The sequence below is a fragment of the Ambystoma mexicanum genome, chromosome 5q (genome assembly GCF_040938575.1).
Source record: "Ambystoma mexicanum isolate Mex_15411 chromosome 5q, UKY_AmexF1_1, whole genome shotgun sequence".
Lineage (NCBI taxonomy): Eukaryota > Metazoa > Chordata > Amphibia > Caudata > Ambystomatidae > Ambystoma > Ambystoma mexicanum.
Window position 1 is genome coordinate 385,247,413 of NC_090933.1, and position 19,403 is coordinate 385,266,815.

The 19,403-nt window shown below is 47.9% G+C and overlaps 1 protein-coding gene across 5 annotated transcripts in view; it reads left to right on the top strand.

Moving 5' to 3' along the window:
- ENOSF1 (enolase superfamily member 1) overlaps positions 1 to 19,403 on the top strand; it is an 831,595-nt gene that overhangs the window by 311,546 nt on the left and 500,646 nt on the right. For 3 of the 5 annotated variants that reach the window (XM_069620869.1, XM_069620872.1, XM_069620871.1), the window contains exon 5: positions 16,094 to 16,120. The exons of the other annotated variants lie outside the window; for them this stretch is intronic. In XM_069620869.1, the coding sequence (XP_069476970.1) occupies positions 16,094 to 16,120 (27 nt within the window). The remainder of the gene's footprint in view (positions 1 to 16,093; positions 16,121 to 19,403) is intronic. 5 annotated transcript variants of the gene reach the window in all.

The following is a 19,403-nucleotide window of genomic DNA, read 5'->3' on the forward strand; positions in this document are numbered from 1 at the left end:
AGAGATAGGTCCAGTCCATCCTATCAAATGCTTTTTCAGCATCAATCGATAAAACACCTCTTTCCTGTCTGCCAGTCTTGCCCACTCAATCATGTCTATGGCCCTCCGGATATTATCCTCAGCGTGCCACCCCGGGATGTCCTTGTTGGTCCTTGCGGATAATTCTGGGGAAAATTCTTGGAATAGATGCAGGCATCATAGTCAAGGACCGCTATAGGCCTATATAAGGGGCAATCAGTGGCATCTTTACCTGGTTTGGCTATATGGGTCAATAGGGACTCCCCCATCATGGGCGTAACTGATTCAGTTGCGGCAAAGCTATTAAACACTTCAACCATGTGCAGGATCAGAACCCCAGCAAATCTCTTATAAAAGAAGGGAGAGAAGCCATCAGGCCCTGGAGCCTTGCTAGTAGGAAGAGAGCAGATGACCCAGGAGAGTTCTTCTGCCGTAATCAGGTCTTCTAGGCTTAGTTTATCCTCTTCAGGGACACTAGGGAGATGAGCTGAGCTAACAAAAGTCCCTCTGTTCGGCTCTGTTAAGGTCATCAGCCCCAAACTGGTCAGAATAAAAAAAGGGATAGAATATCTAATTTGGTTTGGTCATCCATCTGCATACAGCCACTAGCGTCTTTTAATTGCACAATAGTCTTATGGGTAGCTTGGGCTCATAATGTATATGCTAACAACCTAGTGGCCTTATTAGAGGTATTTAAGTAAAACTGTTTGGTCTTTAGAAGCTTATGGGAAATGTCTGCTGCCCAGTGCGCTTTCAGTTCAGCCATCGGACCTGCAATCGTCTATACGTTGGCTGTCCCACTTATATTGCGTGTCCAGGGCCCTCAATTCCCCCTCTTTCTTAAGTTGGGATGCAACAAACAAGTGCTTCCTTGAAGTGGCCAAGCTTTGTGTGAGGAAGATAGTTAGAGGGCTGCCTCTAAAGAGGATTCCACGCTGCGATCTTGTCCTCTGGAAAAGCAGTTCTTCAACTTTGAAAAAATGCACATGCATGAACACATCAGGGAGAAAGTTCTGGTGCTGTTGAAAGTTTGAATAGACCACACAGTCCAATTTAAGATCAGATTCTGTTGCGTCTCCTAGACTTTCAGTGAAAAAATCTTGGGCATAGGCTGCCACATCGCAGTCTTGCACAACCCAAGGAATCCTTCGTATTCTAACATTATTCCGGCGAGAACGATTCTTGCTTTCCTCCAACCTTTCCTCCATGAAGAGTGCAGACACTCGTTGCTCTAATAAATCAAAACTAGTGGCGTGTTTGCAGAAAGTGGTTCCTTTCAATTCCTGCAGGGTGGGAGCAATCTCCTTCTGGATCACTTGAAGCAGGTGCACATGTGCACAATATCTGCCTTTATTGCTGGCTGGGAGTCCATGTCGGATTGGACTGGAGGTGGGGGGTCAGACAGACAGGCTGCAACTGATTTAGGTGTTTGTAGTAAGTCTCTAATTGAGGTGCTGCCTTTATTCCTGTTCTTCTGCTGGCTTGTCTTCATGGTATTCACCAGACTCGCTGCAGGGGTGGGCATCCTCCTCCAGGCACAGTGAAAGAGGGACCCTGGATGCCTGCAGCACCCCAATAGGTGTAAGTTAGTGACACAAACAGTAAAGAAAGGGAGCATCCCTTAACCCTCAGATATGTCCAAGAGGTACCCGTCTTGCTGCAAGAATCTGAAGGAGGCTGTAAGGGAACCACACCTAGTCCCCAGGGGTGGCTCCAAGTGATTCAGGAAAAAAGAGGCAGACTCAGAACTATGAGTCGGACATGGAAGAAGTCCACCACCTGCTGCAGGGGGAAGGCGCTTCACTTACCTGGCAGCCTGGCTGCAGGCTCCAGTGCAGCAGCGAGGTATCGCTCCGGCTGGTCTCTGCTTCGATGCTGGACAATGGGCACTGTAGTGCAACCCCTATGGAGGTCCCCGGCTGGGACCGCTCTCTAAAGTGCTGCAACGTTCCACCATGAGAAACCAGCACCTTGCAAGGGGGGGTAGCTGGCAGGTGCTCCACACGCTGCCGCAGTCAGTTGCGGGATGCTCGGGAGGGTTACAGCCAGCTGCCTGAGGTCAGTGAAGGAAGGCCACAGGATTGAGTTGGACAGTTCCTCTTATCAGAAGGGCATGAGGATCCATGTGGAGTGGTGCCTCTGGGTCTGCAGGGCCGCCTTCTCATACAGGCTTTATCCAGAAAGAGTTGAGGTCAAATTTCACCAGGACCGGCAGCTGGTAATAGCAAGTCTATGCCTGCAGTCAGTATAGGAAAATAATGATGCTTAAAGTTCCATCGGAGTAAAGTGCTCTTTGGGAAGGGCAGTGCAAGCGTATTACAAATCCATTAGCTGCCTAACTAGAACCCTTTGTTTTTTTTTGACAGGGTATATGGCTGTGTTGCAGGGAGAATTAGATGGCTGTGATGATGCTTTGGATTAAGACTGCCGTCATAGTGTCACTTATTCCCTCCTCTGCTTCCCTGGACAAGGTAATACTGCTGCAGTTTTTTAAGCATAATCTTTACTGGTGCAACACTCTGCAAGAGTCGTATGTCAAGGGGATCGTTCGGTCACAAGTTGTTAGGTACCTGTGCTAAATCACTTTGGGCGAAGGGTGGGATGCTTTTTGCCATGAACATTGGACGTGGGACATGTCGATATTGTATCATGAGATTGAATGCGCCAAACACTGCCAAAATGATGTCCCACTCATTGTCCTTGTCTTTGAACAAATCACTGTCTGTCACTTCCTTTAAGGGCTGGGTTGGCTCTATGCAGAGCACTGTAGGCCACTCTCCTCTCTCTGTATCCGTCCCTATCACGACAACCTTTTCTTTTGATACTAACTGTAAGGAAGACATGGCATCAAGAATAGACACACAAGTGATCATAGTTCAAGGGTGTTTATTAAACTGTATAATGTGTGAGATAAAGGTCTAATCTAAACCTAAATCTAAGATGGGAGCAAGCTACGACCATCAAATAATAGGGCAGTCCTAAAGGCATCCTGTCAAATAAAAGGGCCCATACTAAAAAATTAACGATTGCCAATCCTTAGAGTTCATTTCAAAAGAGTGTGGGATAATGTTCACAAGAAAAGAAAGAAGTGTTCATAAATGATAAGTCAGGACATTATAGCCGGAGCTCTCTCTTCCCCATGTTTTCAGCATGGGACAAGGCAGGACCTTTGAGCACAGCACACTTCTGGGCCTCGCCAGCACGAGGTTTGTTTAGAAAATATCAGGGTCTTCTGTGACCGTCTCTTTCACCCAAAGTCTCTTGCCTCAGAGGACCTCATGTTTTGCAATCAACCAAAACAAAAATTCATTCAATAAATGTTCATGGGGTGATTTCTCTTTGCCTTAGGATCCCCCTCTGCCGGACTCTGATCCCTCCTACAACTTGGGCCTCCCTCCGTCGAGTTCACTACGGCCTTTCATTCACACTGCAACATTCCAGAGTCTTAATGTATTTTTTTAAAAATATGTTTATTTTAAACCAAGGCAGAGTGACAACAGTACAGAGTAGTCGAGACATGTAAGGTAGCCCCATAAGTCCCCTCCAATCCCCCCCGACACCCCCGTGGCCCATAGTCAGTGGATGCTTCCCACTAGATTGTGTTTACTATGCCTGCTTCGATTATGTTACCCCTGTCCGGGAGCGTCTTGGTCTCTCCACGCTCTCCGGGCACTGGTAGGTTTGTAGGTCAATGCAGGGAATTGCTGATCATATTCCAGCACGGGGGCCCAAATGTTCTGGAAGCGGTGGAGGGTTCCGGCCTTTGCTGCTGTTACCTTTTCTGCGATCAAATGTCCCAGATTGTTCCCCACCATTGGGTTATCGTGGGGCTGTCCGGGGCTTTCCAGGAATGGGCAGTCACTATTTTCCCCACCAAAAGGCATTGAGTTAGTAGTTTAGCTTTATTTCCAGATTGTGGATAGATCACGGGAATCGGGGCCCCCAAGAGGATGACCTCAGGCTCAAGGGGGAGGGCCGTCAGGGTGATCTGTTCAATGGCCATTAAACATTGTTTTCAGAACTGCTGGATCCTTGGGCATGCCCACCACATGTGGAAAAAGGAGCCTGGTCGGCCGCACCCTCTCCAGCAACTAGGGTCAAAGGAGTGATTCATATGATGGAGCCTAAGGGGGGAGTAGTATCAGCGCAGCAGGATTTTGTATGCGCATTCTCTGCTGGTGACACAAGCGGATGATGCGTGTGTTCGAGTCCAGATGTCCACCCAGGCTTGGTCCTCAACCGGGTGTTCCATGTCCGCCTCCCACTGGGCCATAGCATGGGTCTTTGAAGCCAGAAAATCCCCCTGAAATCGTCTATATAGAGTGGAGATCCTGCCCCGAGCTGTGAGGTCCTTGAGGGTTAGTTCAAGGGCGGTGAGCGGGCATGTGGCTGCCTGGAGAGTTTGGGGATGGGAGCTCCAGTGGCGTAGCTGAATATATGTGAATCTGTCTCTTTCTTGAAGTTGAAACCTTTCCTTACTTTGTTCAAAAGTGCGGGGTAGGCCTGCCTCATATAGCTGGTCCAAAGTTTCAAGGCCTTCCGCTATCCAGTTCTGAAAATATGGGAGTTCGCCCCGGGTGCGAAAGTTGGGTTATGGAAGATTGGTGATAGGGGGCTCAGTCCCCTCGGGATTCCCCCCCTACTTCAGCGCCCAATCCCAGGTAATCAGAGTGTGTTTAGTCGCTAGCAGAAGACCTTCCCAACATTCTCTGAGAGGGGGGGGGATGCGCGGAAGAAATCACAGGGGGAGAGGGAGCCTTGATTGTTCTAGTTCCACCCATCTAGGGCGGTCGGAGGTTATTTGCCATGCGCGAACGTGTGCTAGTTGCGCTGCCACCCTGTAGGCTTGAAAGTCGGGCCTCCCAGCCCCCCAGTCTTGCATCCCCCAGCAGTGACTTTTGGGGGATCCTGGCTTTTTTACCCCTCCAGATAAACCGAAGCATCTTGCTCTGCAGATCGAAAAGGACGAGTGCCGGGATTGCCACCGGGAGGGACGTGCAGGCATAGAGAAATATTGGGAGTAAGTTCATTTTGCATGCCATTATTCGTCCCATCAGTGAAATTTCCTGGGTTGCCCAGTGTTTCAAGTCGCCCTCCAATTCTTTGAAGAGCCAGGGGAAGTTGACCTGAAAAGTGTCCCTCGGGTTTGCGGGCACCTGGACCCCTAGATAGGGAATGGCCTTCCTCTTCCATGTGATTGGGACCAGTGCTTCCCGTTCCTCCGGGGAGAGCCTATGCCTAGTGCCACTGATTTGCTAAAGTTAATGGAGAAGCCGGTGACCTCTCCATAACTGGTTATTTCAAATAGGGTGTGCTGTAGAGAGGAGCAGGCCTCCGAGATCGTGAGCAATACGTCCTCTGCGTTTAGAGCAATTTTATGCTGGGATGGACCGACCTTGATATGGCTATTCCGTCTGATCTTGTGGGCAAAGGGTTCCATGATAAGGACGAATAGCAGTGGGGATAGCGGGCAGCCCTGTCTGGTTCCGCAGGTCAGGGGGATCGGGGCTGGGAGTGATCCATTAATCCTAAGGAGCGTTTTTGGAGCTTTATAGTTAGCCAGGACCATAGCCTGGAACACTGGGCCAAAACCAAAAGCCTCCAGGGTCAGGTTCATAAAGGACCAGTCCATCCTGTCAAGCGCCTTGGTGGTGTCCAGAGCCATCAACATCAGCCCCTGGGAGTTCTGGGCTGCTAGGTCAACCGGGTTCAGGGCTCTGCGGACGTTGTCATCTGCAGATCTGTTTAGACTAAAGCCTGCCTGGTCCGGGCAAATTATGTCAGGTAGAATGCGTGCTAGGCGGTTGGCAAGAATTCTGGAGTATAGGTTGGCATCAATGTTCAGGAGGGCTATTGGCCTATAGGAGGCCGGGTCTCTCGGGTCTTTCCCCAGTTTGGGTAGGATGATAGTGGTAGATTCCTTCATTAAGGGGGTCACTGTGCCCATCTCCCTGAAAGAGTTAAAGATCACCACCAAGGGGGGAACCAGCAGGGGTTTGAAAATTTTATAGAACCTAGTGGAAAAACCATTGGGGCACAGGATTTAAGGGACTTAATGGCTTCCTCGACCTCGTCACCTGTGATCGGTGCCTCCAAGCTCTCCCTGGTTGAGTTGTGCAGTCGGGGGAGGGCCGCTTCCCGCTGGTATTATTTTTGTTTTGTTTTGTTCTGGTCTCGCAGGGGTGCCGTCATTACTTGGGCCAGGTGGTCTGCCCCTAGCTGTTGCTTTTTCAGTTCTGCATATTGAATCACTCCATGTTGGTCTCGAAGGCCAATGATGGTGCTACTGCGTTTAGTTTTAGCTAATTTAGCCACCAGCAGCTTGTTCGCTTTGTTGTTTTTGACATAATAGAATTGTTTGGCTTTGACCATGAGTTGGGCGGTGTGTTCAGCGTAGTAGGCCTCTAGTTTTTTCCTGGCGATACGGTTTGCTCGCTGAGTCTTGGGGGACCAGCCTTTTTTTCTTGTGAATTTCTTCCGCTGCTTTAAGTTCTTCCGCAAGATCTAGGCGGGCCTGGCGCCTGTTGCGGTGGAATGCCACTCTTGTGCGATTAGTTCTCTCCTGATCACCGCTTTCAGGGCATCCCAGGTGTTTGCGGGGGAGGTGTCCTCGACTGGATTTTCTCTGAGAAAGTTTTTGTTCGCTGTTGCTGTCTTATCCCTTAGCGGCATTTCATTAAGAATTGGATTGTATAGCGTCCATCTGGGAGGAGAATTGGGCTTGGGCATATGTGCTCGGATCTCCATGGTTACTGAGGCGTTGTCAGACAGGATTCGCGGACCGATGGCTACGTCCTCGGTGTAGGTAAGCAGCTGGGTGGATGTCAGGAGGAGGTCAATCCTTCAGAAGGTTCGGTGGACATAGGAATAGAAAGAGTAGTCCCTCTCGGAGGGGTGGAGCACCCGCCATGAGTCCACCACTTCCAGCGATCTGAACAGGCATAGGAGGCTAAGCGCCTGAGTGAAGTCTCCGGGGGTGGAGCGGTGTGATTTATCTGATGTACAGTCTGGCACCGCTTTAAAGTCTCCCCCAATTATGACTTGGCCTTCTATGAAGTGAGAGAGGGAGGAGCCCAGTGAGTCGTAGAAGGCTGCTTGCCCAGAATTGGGGCCATATACTGAGGCGAATGTGTACAGGTCTCCCAACAATAGGCATTTGACTGCCACAAATCGGCCTTCCGGGCAAGTTTTTGTTTCCAGGACCAGGGGTTTTAGGCCCTTCCTGAAGAGGATTGCATTCCCGACTTTCTTCAATCTCCCTGAGGCAAATAGCTGGAGCGGAAAAAGTCTGGAGCGGAGCCGCCCCCAGTCCGCCCGTAGTAGATGAGTCTCCTGAATCAAAGCCACCGCTGCATCCTTGTCCTGGAGCTTTTTCAAGATCAACTTGCGTTTGGCGGGGGAATTCAGTCAGTTGACATTAAGAGTAAGAAATTTCAGGGTTTGATGCTCCTGAGCCTGGTCCATCCCCGCTGCTGTGTTTGGGGGGGGCGGGGTCAAAAGGGTGTGGATTAACCATTGTCTCGGGGAAATGCTGGAAATGTGTCAAATGTGTCACCCTGCTCTTGGGGTTTTAACACGCGCCCACTACGGGGAGGGGGGGGAAACTTTAACTGCTGTGGGGGCCGACATTGTAGGTGTGGCCATTCCCCTGGCCAACAGGGCCAATCGCGTATGTACGAGTAATGTGGGATTCCAAGGACTCGTAGATGGAATGTGCCTTGGAAATGGGCATGGGCCGTGGGTAGGGCCCACTGCATTGGTTGTGATTATTCGTGGACTGGATCAAGGTTGGTGAGGATCCACTTCTGCAGCGCCAGGAAGTCGACAAGAGCATGGGGAGCGACACCACCGGGCACGGTTCTGCACCCTATTTCCTCATTCTGCTGTTCTGTGGGAACTTTGACCAAGAGGACCGCCTTGGCTTCGGGAGGAAGGCAGATCCTTGGCCCACCGCATCCTGCGATCTTGGTGGTGTGGCCTCTTTGGGCGAGGCGGGGTGCATGATTTTGTCAGCGTCTTCAAGGTGGCCAATTCTGCGTAGGGTGCCATTATATGAGAACTGTAGGGCTGTCGGGAATAGCCATCTGTAACAAATCTATTGCTCCTGCAGAAAAAGCATCAGGGGCCGGAGGGATTTCCTCTTCTGAAGGGTAAGCAGAGATAGATCTGGAGGTGTGAACCCTGGAAGGAAAGCTCGTCTCGGGTGCGGCTGATTGTTGAGATTGTTTCTTTTGTAGTAAAGAAATGTACTCTAGTTATGACATCTGGGGGGAGGTCTGAGTCCACCCCAGACGTGGGTGCAACCTGTGAGTGCGGTCCAGAAGGAGTTGGGGTTTGTCCATGGGTGGGAGTAGGGATTGAAAAAAGTCCCCCACATATTCCGCTAGGTCCTTGTCCAGAATGGAAGATGGAATCCCACGAATTCAGAGGTTTTTTCACTGCGCCCTATTTTCAAGATCTTCTTGCTTAAACTCGAGAATTTCACATTTGTCCTGTAGGGTTCTGATTGAACGTTGGATTTCCTTCAGAGTGCCTGCCTGGCCTTGGGAGCGACCATCGATCTCCCCCAGCCTTTGTTCCACTTCAGTTACCCCTTGACCGTGCTGGTGGGAGCAGGTGTTCCCAAGCTGCCTCTTGAGGGCAGTGCCTCCCAGAGTGGCTTTGGGCCACGGAGGACACTGCAAACAATGTAAGAGGACCGCTGAGGAACCAGCAGCAATGAACAAGCTACCGGCAGCGGGTTGATTATTGAAGCAGCAGGCTTACCGGCAGACGAACGGGGAGTCGGCGGAAGAGCTGAGAGAAGGTCTGCACAGTAGAAAATGCCAACCGAGGTGAAAGCTTCACTGCATCAATGTGCCATGGATTGGCAGCATTGCCGGACACCAGTGAGTCTACCCATAGGTGTTGGGGACCCCGGGGAATTCCGACCAGCATGTGAAACTTTAAGAACTCATTTTAAATAAGAGCAAGCATAAAATGAAGACAAAAATGTGCTCACATTCTCATGTTTGAGATGTCAATGTGGGGATAGTTGGACAAGTGTTACCAAAAGCAGATGAATACTATTGAAGTGAAAAGGTCGAACTTGAACAAGTCTCCATTTGTGAAATGTCAGAGTAGAGAAAGTTGGGACAGGTAATACCTTAAACCAAGAAATGATATACAGTCAAGGAACATAACTGTGTTATACTGAAGGACAGTGAGAACATTAAGAAAAGCCCTGGTGAAAGAAGCACATCAGGCCATAAGCATTTGGGGAGAAAATACCTGGCAGGAGAGTATACCAGGGGAACCGCAGACCCCCAGACATGGATTCCTGGCAGGGGAGTATACGAGGTAATCCATTCAAAATACACAGAGGCCTCCTGGCAGGGTAGTATATCAGGTGTTTCTCCATAAGAATCTGTTGGTTTGAAAGAGACATTTTTGCTATCCTTAGGAAGTGGATGTTTGAAAGAGACACTTTTGTCATCCTTGAGACGTGTTTGTTTGAAAGAGACACTTTTGCCAATTTTAAGCAGCCATTATTTGAAAGGCCATCCTACCCGAGACATCCATGGGAAGGGAATCCACCAATTATTTTGTTGAATTTATCTATTTGTTTTTTTGACCGTTTTTCACCAAATTTATATCATAGACAGCTTCCTCACATTCTTAGTTCAATTTTAGTCTGAGGGGCAGATTAATGTTTTGGACACAAGGACAGTGTATATACTTTTGACGACAAGACACAGACTGATCTTTAGTTTTAGTTTCCTAGGTAGGGAAACTCTTTAGGAAAGGGACAGATAGGCTTTTATCCAACCCTTTCCTTTTAATAAAGCTTTCTGATGTTGAAAATACTACCACTTTGTACCCGCCTCTCCTTTCTGACCCCCTCACACTGCCCACTACTTTGCTTCAATTCCTACTATTTCATCAAGTACTTTCTGTACTTCCTTGGGGAACCATTTCTTTACCACAAAATAGAAAAAAGGGATCAAATGATCCCATGACTTGCCCGTTTCTGCCCTCCACATCTCTTGTATACTAAGCGGGATCCTGATTGTCCCGCATTGTGTGTTGCATTATTGAGTGGAGAGCCGGTGTGTCCGGGCAGGCTTATTGCAGAACAGACCATGCTCTGGACCTAATGTCATCCAAATGGGCCCCATCGTGGCTGTCATCCCCCAGTTGCACCCCAGAGTACCCTGTGTTAGCCCAAATGTCATCCACCTGATCTCCTAGTATTGCAACAAATAAACTTTTCAAGTCACCCATAACCAAACCTATCCCTGCCATCTGTTTTTCAAATGCTTAGGTCCATTTTCCCGCCCCGGCAGTAAGGGACGGCAGCGCCTTTATAAAATTATTCTTGTCCATGTGCGGTCATGGTACATACTGTGCCCCCCTGGTCCTTTATGCAACAGTGAGAACTGTGCCCCACCGTAAAAGCATCAAAGAAAACACCAAAATAATACTTTTTGTTCTCATGCCCCCTTTATATCGGGTGGAGAGATCTCAGGCCTACTTAATACACAGAGCCCCTGCCCTTATTCTTCTTTTCCTCTTAGTTATGCAGCGCTGTCTTCTTACCCCAATTGGGAAGGAGCATGTTACTCCTTTATTCTCTGTAATCAATATAATAATAAAATAAGTCAAAAATACCAGATGCTACTTTGTCTTCCTACTCACCAACCACACCCCAGTCGCTGCGTCACCACTCTCATTCACACCCGTCAACAGTCGCGCTTCTCCCCTCACCCGTATTGTTTTCTCCTGCAAAAGTTGCGCTTACATCTACGTCCTCTCTCAAATTCGTCCTTCATAGGGTCACATCAACGGCCTGCACAAACCGGGAGTGGCACCCTGCCCCACATAACAGACAGGAATTCTTGCAACACGGCTCCTGTAGACCTCTCCAATTTGTGCTTAGGGGACTCAGCGCTACAGGTGGGCAGGGCCCCTCCGGATGTCCGGCAAGGAATCCTACATCCCTGTGGAGGGTCTGGGATCACATCGGGGGTCACCCAATTTGTAATGCAGACCTCCAGACAACGAAATACAAGAAAACAATTCTCTGAGGAAAAAAGCATGGTGCACCTCTTGCAAGGAAAATCAGATTTAATTTGTATACAAAAAGGAAAAAGGTGACCGAGGGTGCCGTGGAACTCAACTGCCACAGAGCTCACTATGTTAGTTCAAAGCAAACAGGACATTTTAAGGCACATTGTCGTTACTCATGACGCACACAGTATAAGGTATTTATTGCCCACCCGCATTAAGTTCCCCCATGTATATACTACCAGTCCCCTATGGTACCTCGACTGATTGGCTGCATCTAATTTACTCCAGCTCACTGACACGTGATCTTCTGCCCCGCCACCTTGGGTTCTGATTGCATGATTGGCAGGCATCTGAGAATAGTACCCTCCCCATGGGCTGAATCGCATGATGTTCACCTGGTCATTGACATGAGCTCAGTGGATACTTTCGAAGCCAAGTTGGCCCTCCGAAATAAAGAAGCACTACTCATGATCCCAGACACGCAGGAGCCCTGCGATGCCTCCCCAGCGCTGAACTGAATTTGTTGACATCACCCTGTTGCACCTCATAGTACAAATCATGGGACAACTAATTTTGTGCTCTCCCCTTGGCAGATGCCCCTCCCTGGAGCTTCACATGGGCCTCTCGAAGACCACACTAATCAGCCAATTTGTGAAGAATGTAGGTGTTCTGTTCGTGGGCATCTGGCAGTTCAAATGGGATGACCATCATTCTGGGGGGAGGAGGGCGGGCACTAGCTTCCATATGGATCCTCCAGAGCTCCATCAAAGCCCATTATTACAAGGAGTTTTACCTATTTGTGGCTGCTGAATAACTCTAAATAGCTGCCGTAAGATCTTATTCAACCATAGCTCTCTATTGCTCTGCTAAGATTTGGAACAGAAAATCTTTAATGAAAGCCGCAAATCTTTCTAAATCACTTGCCCAAGATTTGGTATATAATTTAGCGTAATACGAGGCGAAAACATCAATATCTTTTTCTTAGCAATTTTTCTGTAATCCTGCCTCGTCCCTAATTTCCAATACATGTCTACCCACCTCTTAGTTCCTAGATAACCATTCTAGCAAGTGTCATACTTTGTCTCCCTGTTTGTGTACTTTGCCCTTGATAAACAAATTCAGTTACTTAGCGTCGTCCAGCACCACTATTTTGTACCTTGCCTGAGACCGAATAGCCTTGCATGGACCAGGCTAGCCCTTATGCAAAGAAACTGTTTAAGTCTCTGAATACTCTCTTCCAATACAGCCAGTTGGATACTCCTATCCTTCTTTCGCTTAGTAATCTGTGAATTCGATGAACCCCTTAGGACGGTCTTAAAGCCTACCAGAAAGTGTTTGCATTCTTTACAAATCGCTTATTCATGTTAATGTCATTTGTGGTTACACTTTTAATCCCCTTTACGATCAAGAGGCCCCTGAGGTGGTAAGCGTTGAGTCTCCGCATTCCTGTTGGGTGCAACTTTTCAGTCCAAAGTAAGTACTAAATGAGAATGGTCTGAAATTCCTCTTGGGCGATAGTGAACCTCCCTCACCCTGTGGGCCTTGGGGCTTGGCAATATGTAATAATATAAATAGGATAGTGAACGATGAGCTCCAGAGTAAAAGAAATTGCATGCCTCATTGGATTAAGCAACCCTAAATGCATCTACTAACATAACGATGTCCACCCATCTTTTAAGTCTGGTAGGCACAAGATCCAGTAACATTAATAAAATGCCCCCTTAGCCACAGGGTCATCAAAACATTGCCTCTACTAAGGATCATTCAACAATTTCACTCATGAACTCTTTGGAGACTGAGGGTTGGGCGTAGATATTCCCTAACAACATCCTATTGGTCCATAATTTCCCAGAAACCATCTGATACCTCCCCAGCATCTAAATGTTAACTTGAAGTAACCAAGGGGAGAGATATACCCATAAGTAAAAGCTCCCCTTGGAAACTCCTTTCCGAAACCAGCATGGCATACCTTATGTTGGAATGCCCAAGGAAGGTGCACTCAGACCCACAGAGGTGTGTTTTTTGAATCATCACCATGTCCTGTTTGTCGTTTAAGGAATTTAAATATTGTCTTTCTTGATTTTATTGCACAAACATTCACATTCCATAAGGCACATTTGACTACTGTTTCAGCCACTGCCTCCATAAAATATCTGTCCAGGGTTGGTCAGCCCTGAAATAATAAACAAGGTGGAAACCTAGTTGGTTCTTATTACTGCATTAACATCAGTATCGAGAAACCCCAGAAACAATAAACAAACCATTTGTGTACCAGTGAACGCCCCACCCCATGCTTCCCAAAGACTTGAAGCTTCTATCACCCTTTGTAACCCAAATTGAACATTAAATCAGTGATAACGAACATGAAGGTAAAACAACCACAGAAGCAGGCCGATGCACCCAACTGTACACTGTGCTCCCTGGTGGATGTATACTAGCCAGATTGGCCTTTTGGGCCTTTGCATCATCACAAGCATCAATGCGTCTCCGTCATTTGTATCAATGGGAGTTCTGCCTCCTACACTCCACAGTGAGTGTTGAAAGACCTTCATGCCCCCTCTACCATGTCATCAGTATTCAAAGTGTTAAGTTCTGTAACATCAATACTCTAATCAGGACTGGCAACTGTTTTGACGGTGCGGGCAACAGTTTTATCAGTCCTCTAAGAGGTTAATATGTCCTGCTTCATTTCTCTCTGTTCCATCCATCTCCAGACCTTGCGCACAGAACAAGAAAAACATACCCAGTTCTCTAGGATCACTTTGAGTGCATCAGGAAACAGTAGCGTGTATCGATCATCTTCATGAGCTCCCTCTTGATCTGAAATATCGTCAGGCTTAGTATGATAGTCGCTTGTTTTGTTCCTCCCCTACCTTGCTGCACCCCTCTCCCTCACCTCTTGTTTTTCTCCGGCTCTACCAGAAATGTCGTCAGGCCTAGTACGGTAGTCACCTGTCTGTTTCAATTTCCTTCCCACTCTCCCCCTCCCTTCCTTATCTATGTCTGAGCTCTTGCACTATCTGAAATGTCGTCAGGGCGAGTTTTTAAATTAACAATAGTTAATTTCACATCCGTACTGTTCATGGCCTGTAAGAATGTCATTGTATTTTCCCTTGTTCCCTCCCTTGCCTTGAAGCGCTTTGAAACACATTATGTATAGGCGCTATATAAATAAACTATCATATCATAACCAAGAAGGCACCAGGTGGGCGGAGCTTAGGCCAGGTGACCAAGATCCACTTGCACCTGCTCCCCATATGCAAAGGAAAAGAGGCTGGAGGGCTCCTTAAGTAGGGAAAAAGAGTGGCAACCAGGAAGGCACCAGGTGGGCGGGGCTTGCTAAGTGGGGAAAAAGAACAGCAACCAAGAAGGCATCAGGTGGGTGGGCTTAGGTCAGGTGACTAAGTTATTTGTGTTAATTAAGTTGTTAGCTCATCTTTTCTAGCACCTAAATTTGTTGCACCTTTTTGCTGAAAGGGTTCCTTTTGAGGCTGCAGTCTCATGAGTTGACTTCCTGGTTCTTCTGTAGTAGCTCTCCTGTAACCAACAAATTCTGGTTGTTCTATCCGTCCTTCCCCTTCTTGGTTCCTGTATTGGAACCAGTGTTTCCTCATGGATCATGGTTCTTACACACATTCATACCAATGGGTGTTAGTTGAAGACTTGCCAGCGATGGGAATACCCACATAGGTAAGCTCTGTGTCAAGGAAGAAGGTTGAAGTGGTAATTCTATGATTTCTTACTGGTAGTATCATACTCTTCCTCGTCACAGTCACGCATTCTCTCCCTTCCAGCACTTCTGTATTGCTGAGTCTTCATCTGCTATCGTTTGGTTATTACTAAAAGGATTATGGGTAACTGCTCAGGTGCTTAATGCCCACAGGAGAGGGAGGAAGTCAACATTTTACTTTAATTTAAAGAGCTAACATTTGCCTGCTTCCCAGACAAAACTCGCCATTGAACTGTGGCAGGGAACAGTAGGCCTCAATGTAACAGTGTGTGTCAGTAAGTAGTCTGAGCATTTATTGGTGCCCAGGGCCAGCCTTAGGGGCTGGGCGACCGCCTGGGGCACCATAGCCCCCTAGGGTACCATTAGCCCCCCGCCACGCCAGCTTGGGGGAGACTTTCAAGCGCTCCCCGAGCTGGCGTAGTGGGAGAAGGCGGGACAGGCACGCTTTTGTTATTAAATGCGCCTGCGGCGGTGGAGCGCATTTAATAACATAGGATGCTGATGCTTTGCATCAGCACTCTATTGAGATGATTATCTCTCCGCTCTGAAGCAGTAGCGAGGTGGTTTTCATTGGAATATGGGTGCATGGGAGGGTGGGCCACATTTTTAAGAAACTGCCCGGGGCCCTGCCGATTCTAAGGCCGGCAATACCCAGAGCAGAGTGACTATGCTAGTGACTATTACAGTGATTAACTCCCTGCTCAGGTGCCGGAGCGGGGAGTAAAAAAAAATAATTGGCAGGGGTGTACAGGGAGGGGGGCACCACATTTCTATGAACACGCCCTCTAAGGCCGGCACTGCCCAGAGCAGAGTGACTTGAGATATCTGGCTACGAGACTGAGTGACACTATAGTTGCTCCCATAGCTCATGGCCCCTGTCCTTCTAGTAAAAAATGGAGCAATCATGAATATCTGTTTCACAAACTGAGATCTTCGTCACAGGTGTATTTTTTTCAGTAAGACTGAGGGCCTTACAAAGGGGGAAATATGTTTTTTAAATAGCATTATGAGGTGGGTTTTTGTTATCAGACATTTTGCACTAAGCCTGGTGAGTCAGTGTGAATACTTAGAAAGCGTGCTAGATTAACTGAATTGTATCTCTCGTCTAGCTTTTACTTTTCATTTCACAACCAAAACACTTTCTTTTTGTGGATGCTTGTGGGATCAGGAGTGTCATACCTTCTATGTCATCCATAACAATGTTTTGTGGATTTAATATAGTTTCAAGAAGTGCATTTTGTTTGTGTTTTTCCTTTTTTTAAAAAACATGATTTGTTTCTCTTTTACCTTCTTTAGCCCCTTTGGAAGTTATTAGTTGACATGGTAAGCAAACCACTATTTTATTCTAAACGTCCTACCTTCTACTTGACATGTTGATTTCTTTGACATAGGAACCACCATTGGCCAAGTACCCATTGCAAATGTGCCCCACTCAACCTCAGAGGCAATCTCTTAACTTCAGCAAATAGTGACTGCAGGGGAAGAAGTATGCGCTTGCTAGCTGTAGGCAAGTCAAGTTAACATGCCAACATTCTTGAACTTGAAGGGATCACTCATTTGGGTAATTCCAATCTATCGCATCTCCTTCTTTGCACTTCAGAATGTCATTGCTCAAACAGTTGCTATTTTCTCTTCTCTTAGACTGTAAACATTTCCTTCCGGCTGATGGTATTCTTGTTGAAATATTGTCTGTTGAGACAGTTTTTGTGGCACCTGACTCTCTGATGATACTGTTTGTCAAGCACACACCCAAAAGGGTCTGTCTAACCTGAACTGCTAAATTCCATCCCTTCTGCATGAGACCCGAGCAAACACAGATTTGTTTCACATGCATGGCTTTAGGCAGTACGTAATTGTCTCTCATACACTACAAAAACTATTTGTTTTGGTTCCTGGTCTGACTGTTATTTAAGCAATAAGCCCTGAGCCTTGAGGCCATTACCGCGTCAGGTAATGCCTCAGGGCCCATAGCTTACAGGCCTGAGTGAAGCGAGGGCCTTAAAGAAGGACCCGGGCATTAACTGGCTCGTTAATGGCCCTGCGGTGAAGCGCTTATTGCTATTTGTACCCCGGTCGGCAAGAATGGGTTACTAATAGCATTCTTGTTCTGTTCCGAAACGCTACTGCGTATCGGAACAGAAAAAGAAAAGAAAATGTTTTAAAAAATAGCCACCGGGGAAGGGAAAACAGTCCGTTTTCCCTTTCCATGGCGGCCATCGGGAGCGAACGCGCTGCAAACAAAAGTGTTCCCAGCGCTTTTGCTCTCGAAAACAGAAGAGAAAGAAGGTAAATGGGGTTGGGAGGGCGGGGAGGGGATTGTTTGGGGTTTTGGGGGCCGGGGTGTGGAAAACACTTACCTGGATCCCTGGCGAGGGAGGATGGCAGAGACTCGGCGCAGGGATTACCCTGTTCTGAGCCTCGTCATTGGCTGAGGGGCTGCTTCCCCCCCCCCGCCGGGGATGTGAAAGAAGCTAAAGCTTCGCGGGATTCTGCGTGGGGTATGGACCGGGTGAGGGCCAATCAGTTTGTTTGTAACATTGTGATTGACCCTCGCCAGGTACTAATCAATGTTTGGGTATCTGTTAATTTCCTGTGTTGGCAGGTAAAGATAATATAGGTTGTGTTTAGAGTTTACCCAGTATTCTCTAGTCAAGGGATTGAAAGCAGACACCATGTTACTACTCTGCAACATTGGTGCATCCAATGCCCCCCTATTGTTGCATCCCAGGTGTGCACGCATATCAAATCCCATGCATGCCATTACAGCCTAGGGATAATAGGTTCTACACAAAAAGACTAAATTGCAAGGTATGGGGTCAGCCACCATCCTATTCCACAACTAGCATGTTGTCAGCCACTGGTCTCTTCCCACCCTTGTCAGTGTTGTAGTGCAATTTTGCTTACCTATTAGCAGACTGCTCTGGGGTCACATCAGGTATGTCTTTAACTGGTTTTCCTTTTGTATAGAATTATGTGCCCTAAATATGACTCAGAATCTCTACCCAGGATGTTCTTTTATTAATAATCAAAGGCCTCCATTTCATCAATTTGGTGCAGAAGTTGGCCCTGGTGAACTGTCTCACCACGTCTTTTACCGGATACCACCTTATGTCACGTGATTCTGTAAATTCTGCTTAAAGTTCATTGGGTAGTTTTGCAGCCCCCCTCCTTTCTGATTATCAAAACCCATTTTCAGAATACTATGTAGAGTTCTAAAACATATCCAATTTGGTGAATGTGAAAGAGCCCTGTCCATAATCTAATTTATCAATTTCTCATTTCATTCCTCTAGTGTGAAAGATTTGATAACCACATGTAGGTTTGTGGCCAGTGTGACAAATCCCAGGGTATTGTCACTGCTCCCATGGAGGCAGCCCCTTCCCATGAAGCCAGGGTGGTGAGTCCATTCACAGATTGTCCCCCTGGGGGTGGCACTCAGCAGGTGGATCTCATGGGGAGGGGAACCTTCCATGGGACCAGTGGCGACTCTCTTGGGAGAACGTGATATACAAACCCCCCATCTCTGTCCCCTCTTTCCTCTCACTCCTTAGCCCTCTATGGTCCACCAATCACCTGTGTATTTCTGCAGTGTAGAGGACCCCGTCTATACTAACCATACTGGGACAAGGAAGAGTGAGAAATACCCACATGGCCGTGACAGAGCCACTGACAGAAGAACCACAGTCGAGGAGGCAAAAGCCCACCGCAGAACCAATATACACTGTATAGTCATCAAGGGCTAAAGCCAAAGATAAAAGGGAAGGAGGACTATTCCTTTTGACAGATCCTCCCTGGAGGAACTGAGAGCCGGCTGGAGACTCGCCGCGGAGAGCAGGAAGGGCTGTTGGGGCCTCATCGAACACACACTGTGTCAATTGTTGGCCAGGCTGAAGAATCGGAGGCCCGGAGGAAACCGGGCGTCGGACCATGCGGTCGGACCGAGAAGCACCAGCTGGGAAGGACCAGACCTGGGACCACTGCAAGGACACACAAAGACCACTGGCAGACATGCAGGAGACTGCAGTGGGAAGAAGCAGTTCAGCGAAGCCGCCCAAGAAAGATGGTAATGCCACAAAAGGTACTGGGTTACTGAAGCAGGTGGTGGAGATCAAGAAGACTGAAGGTGGTGGTTGGGGAAGGCTGAAGCACCCCAACCTCTTCATACCAGTACTTTGGGAAAAGTAGCAAGAGCACATATGCAAATCAGTACCTGGCAGGTTAGTGAACCAGGCCGGGATACGGTATTCTATAAACCTGAGAGAAGGATCTGGGAGCCATACGAAGTCGGGGCTGCCACGCAAAAGCAGGGTCTGCGACCCATACAGAGTTGTGGAAGCCCCACAAAAGGAACGCACAGGGGTCTGGGACACACAAGAGTCAAATAAGGCACGCAACCAAGGGGCTGGGGACCACAACCAGTCTGGCAAGACCTGAGCTAGTACAGAAGGGTCTGGGACCCACACAAAAGAGAGAGAACTTATACAACACTCAGGGAGATGCCAAGATGACCTAGAGGGGTCTGAGACCTGCAAGAGAGAGGGAGAGAGAGGTATGTCAAAAGAAGGAACATTTCCTGGAATAGGATCTACAGTCAATTCTGGCAGGA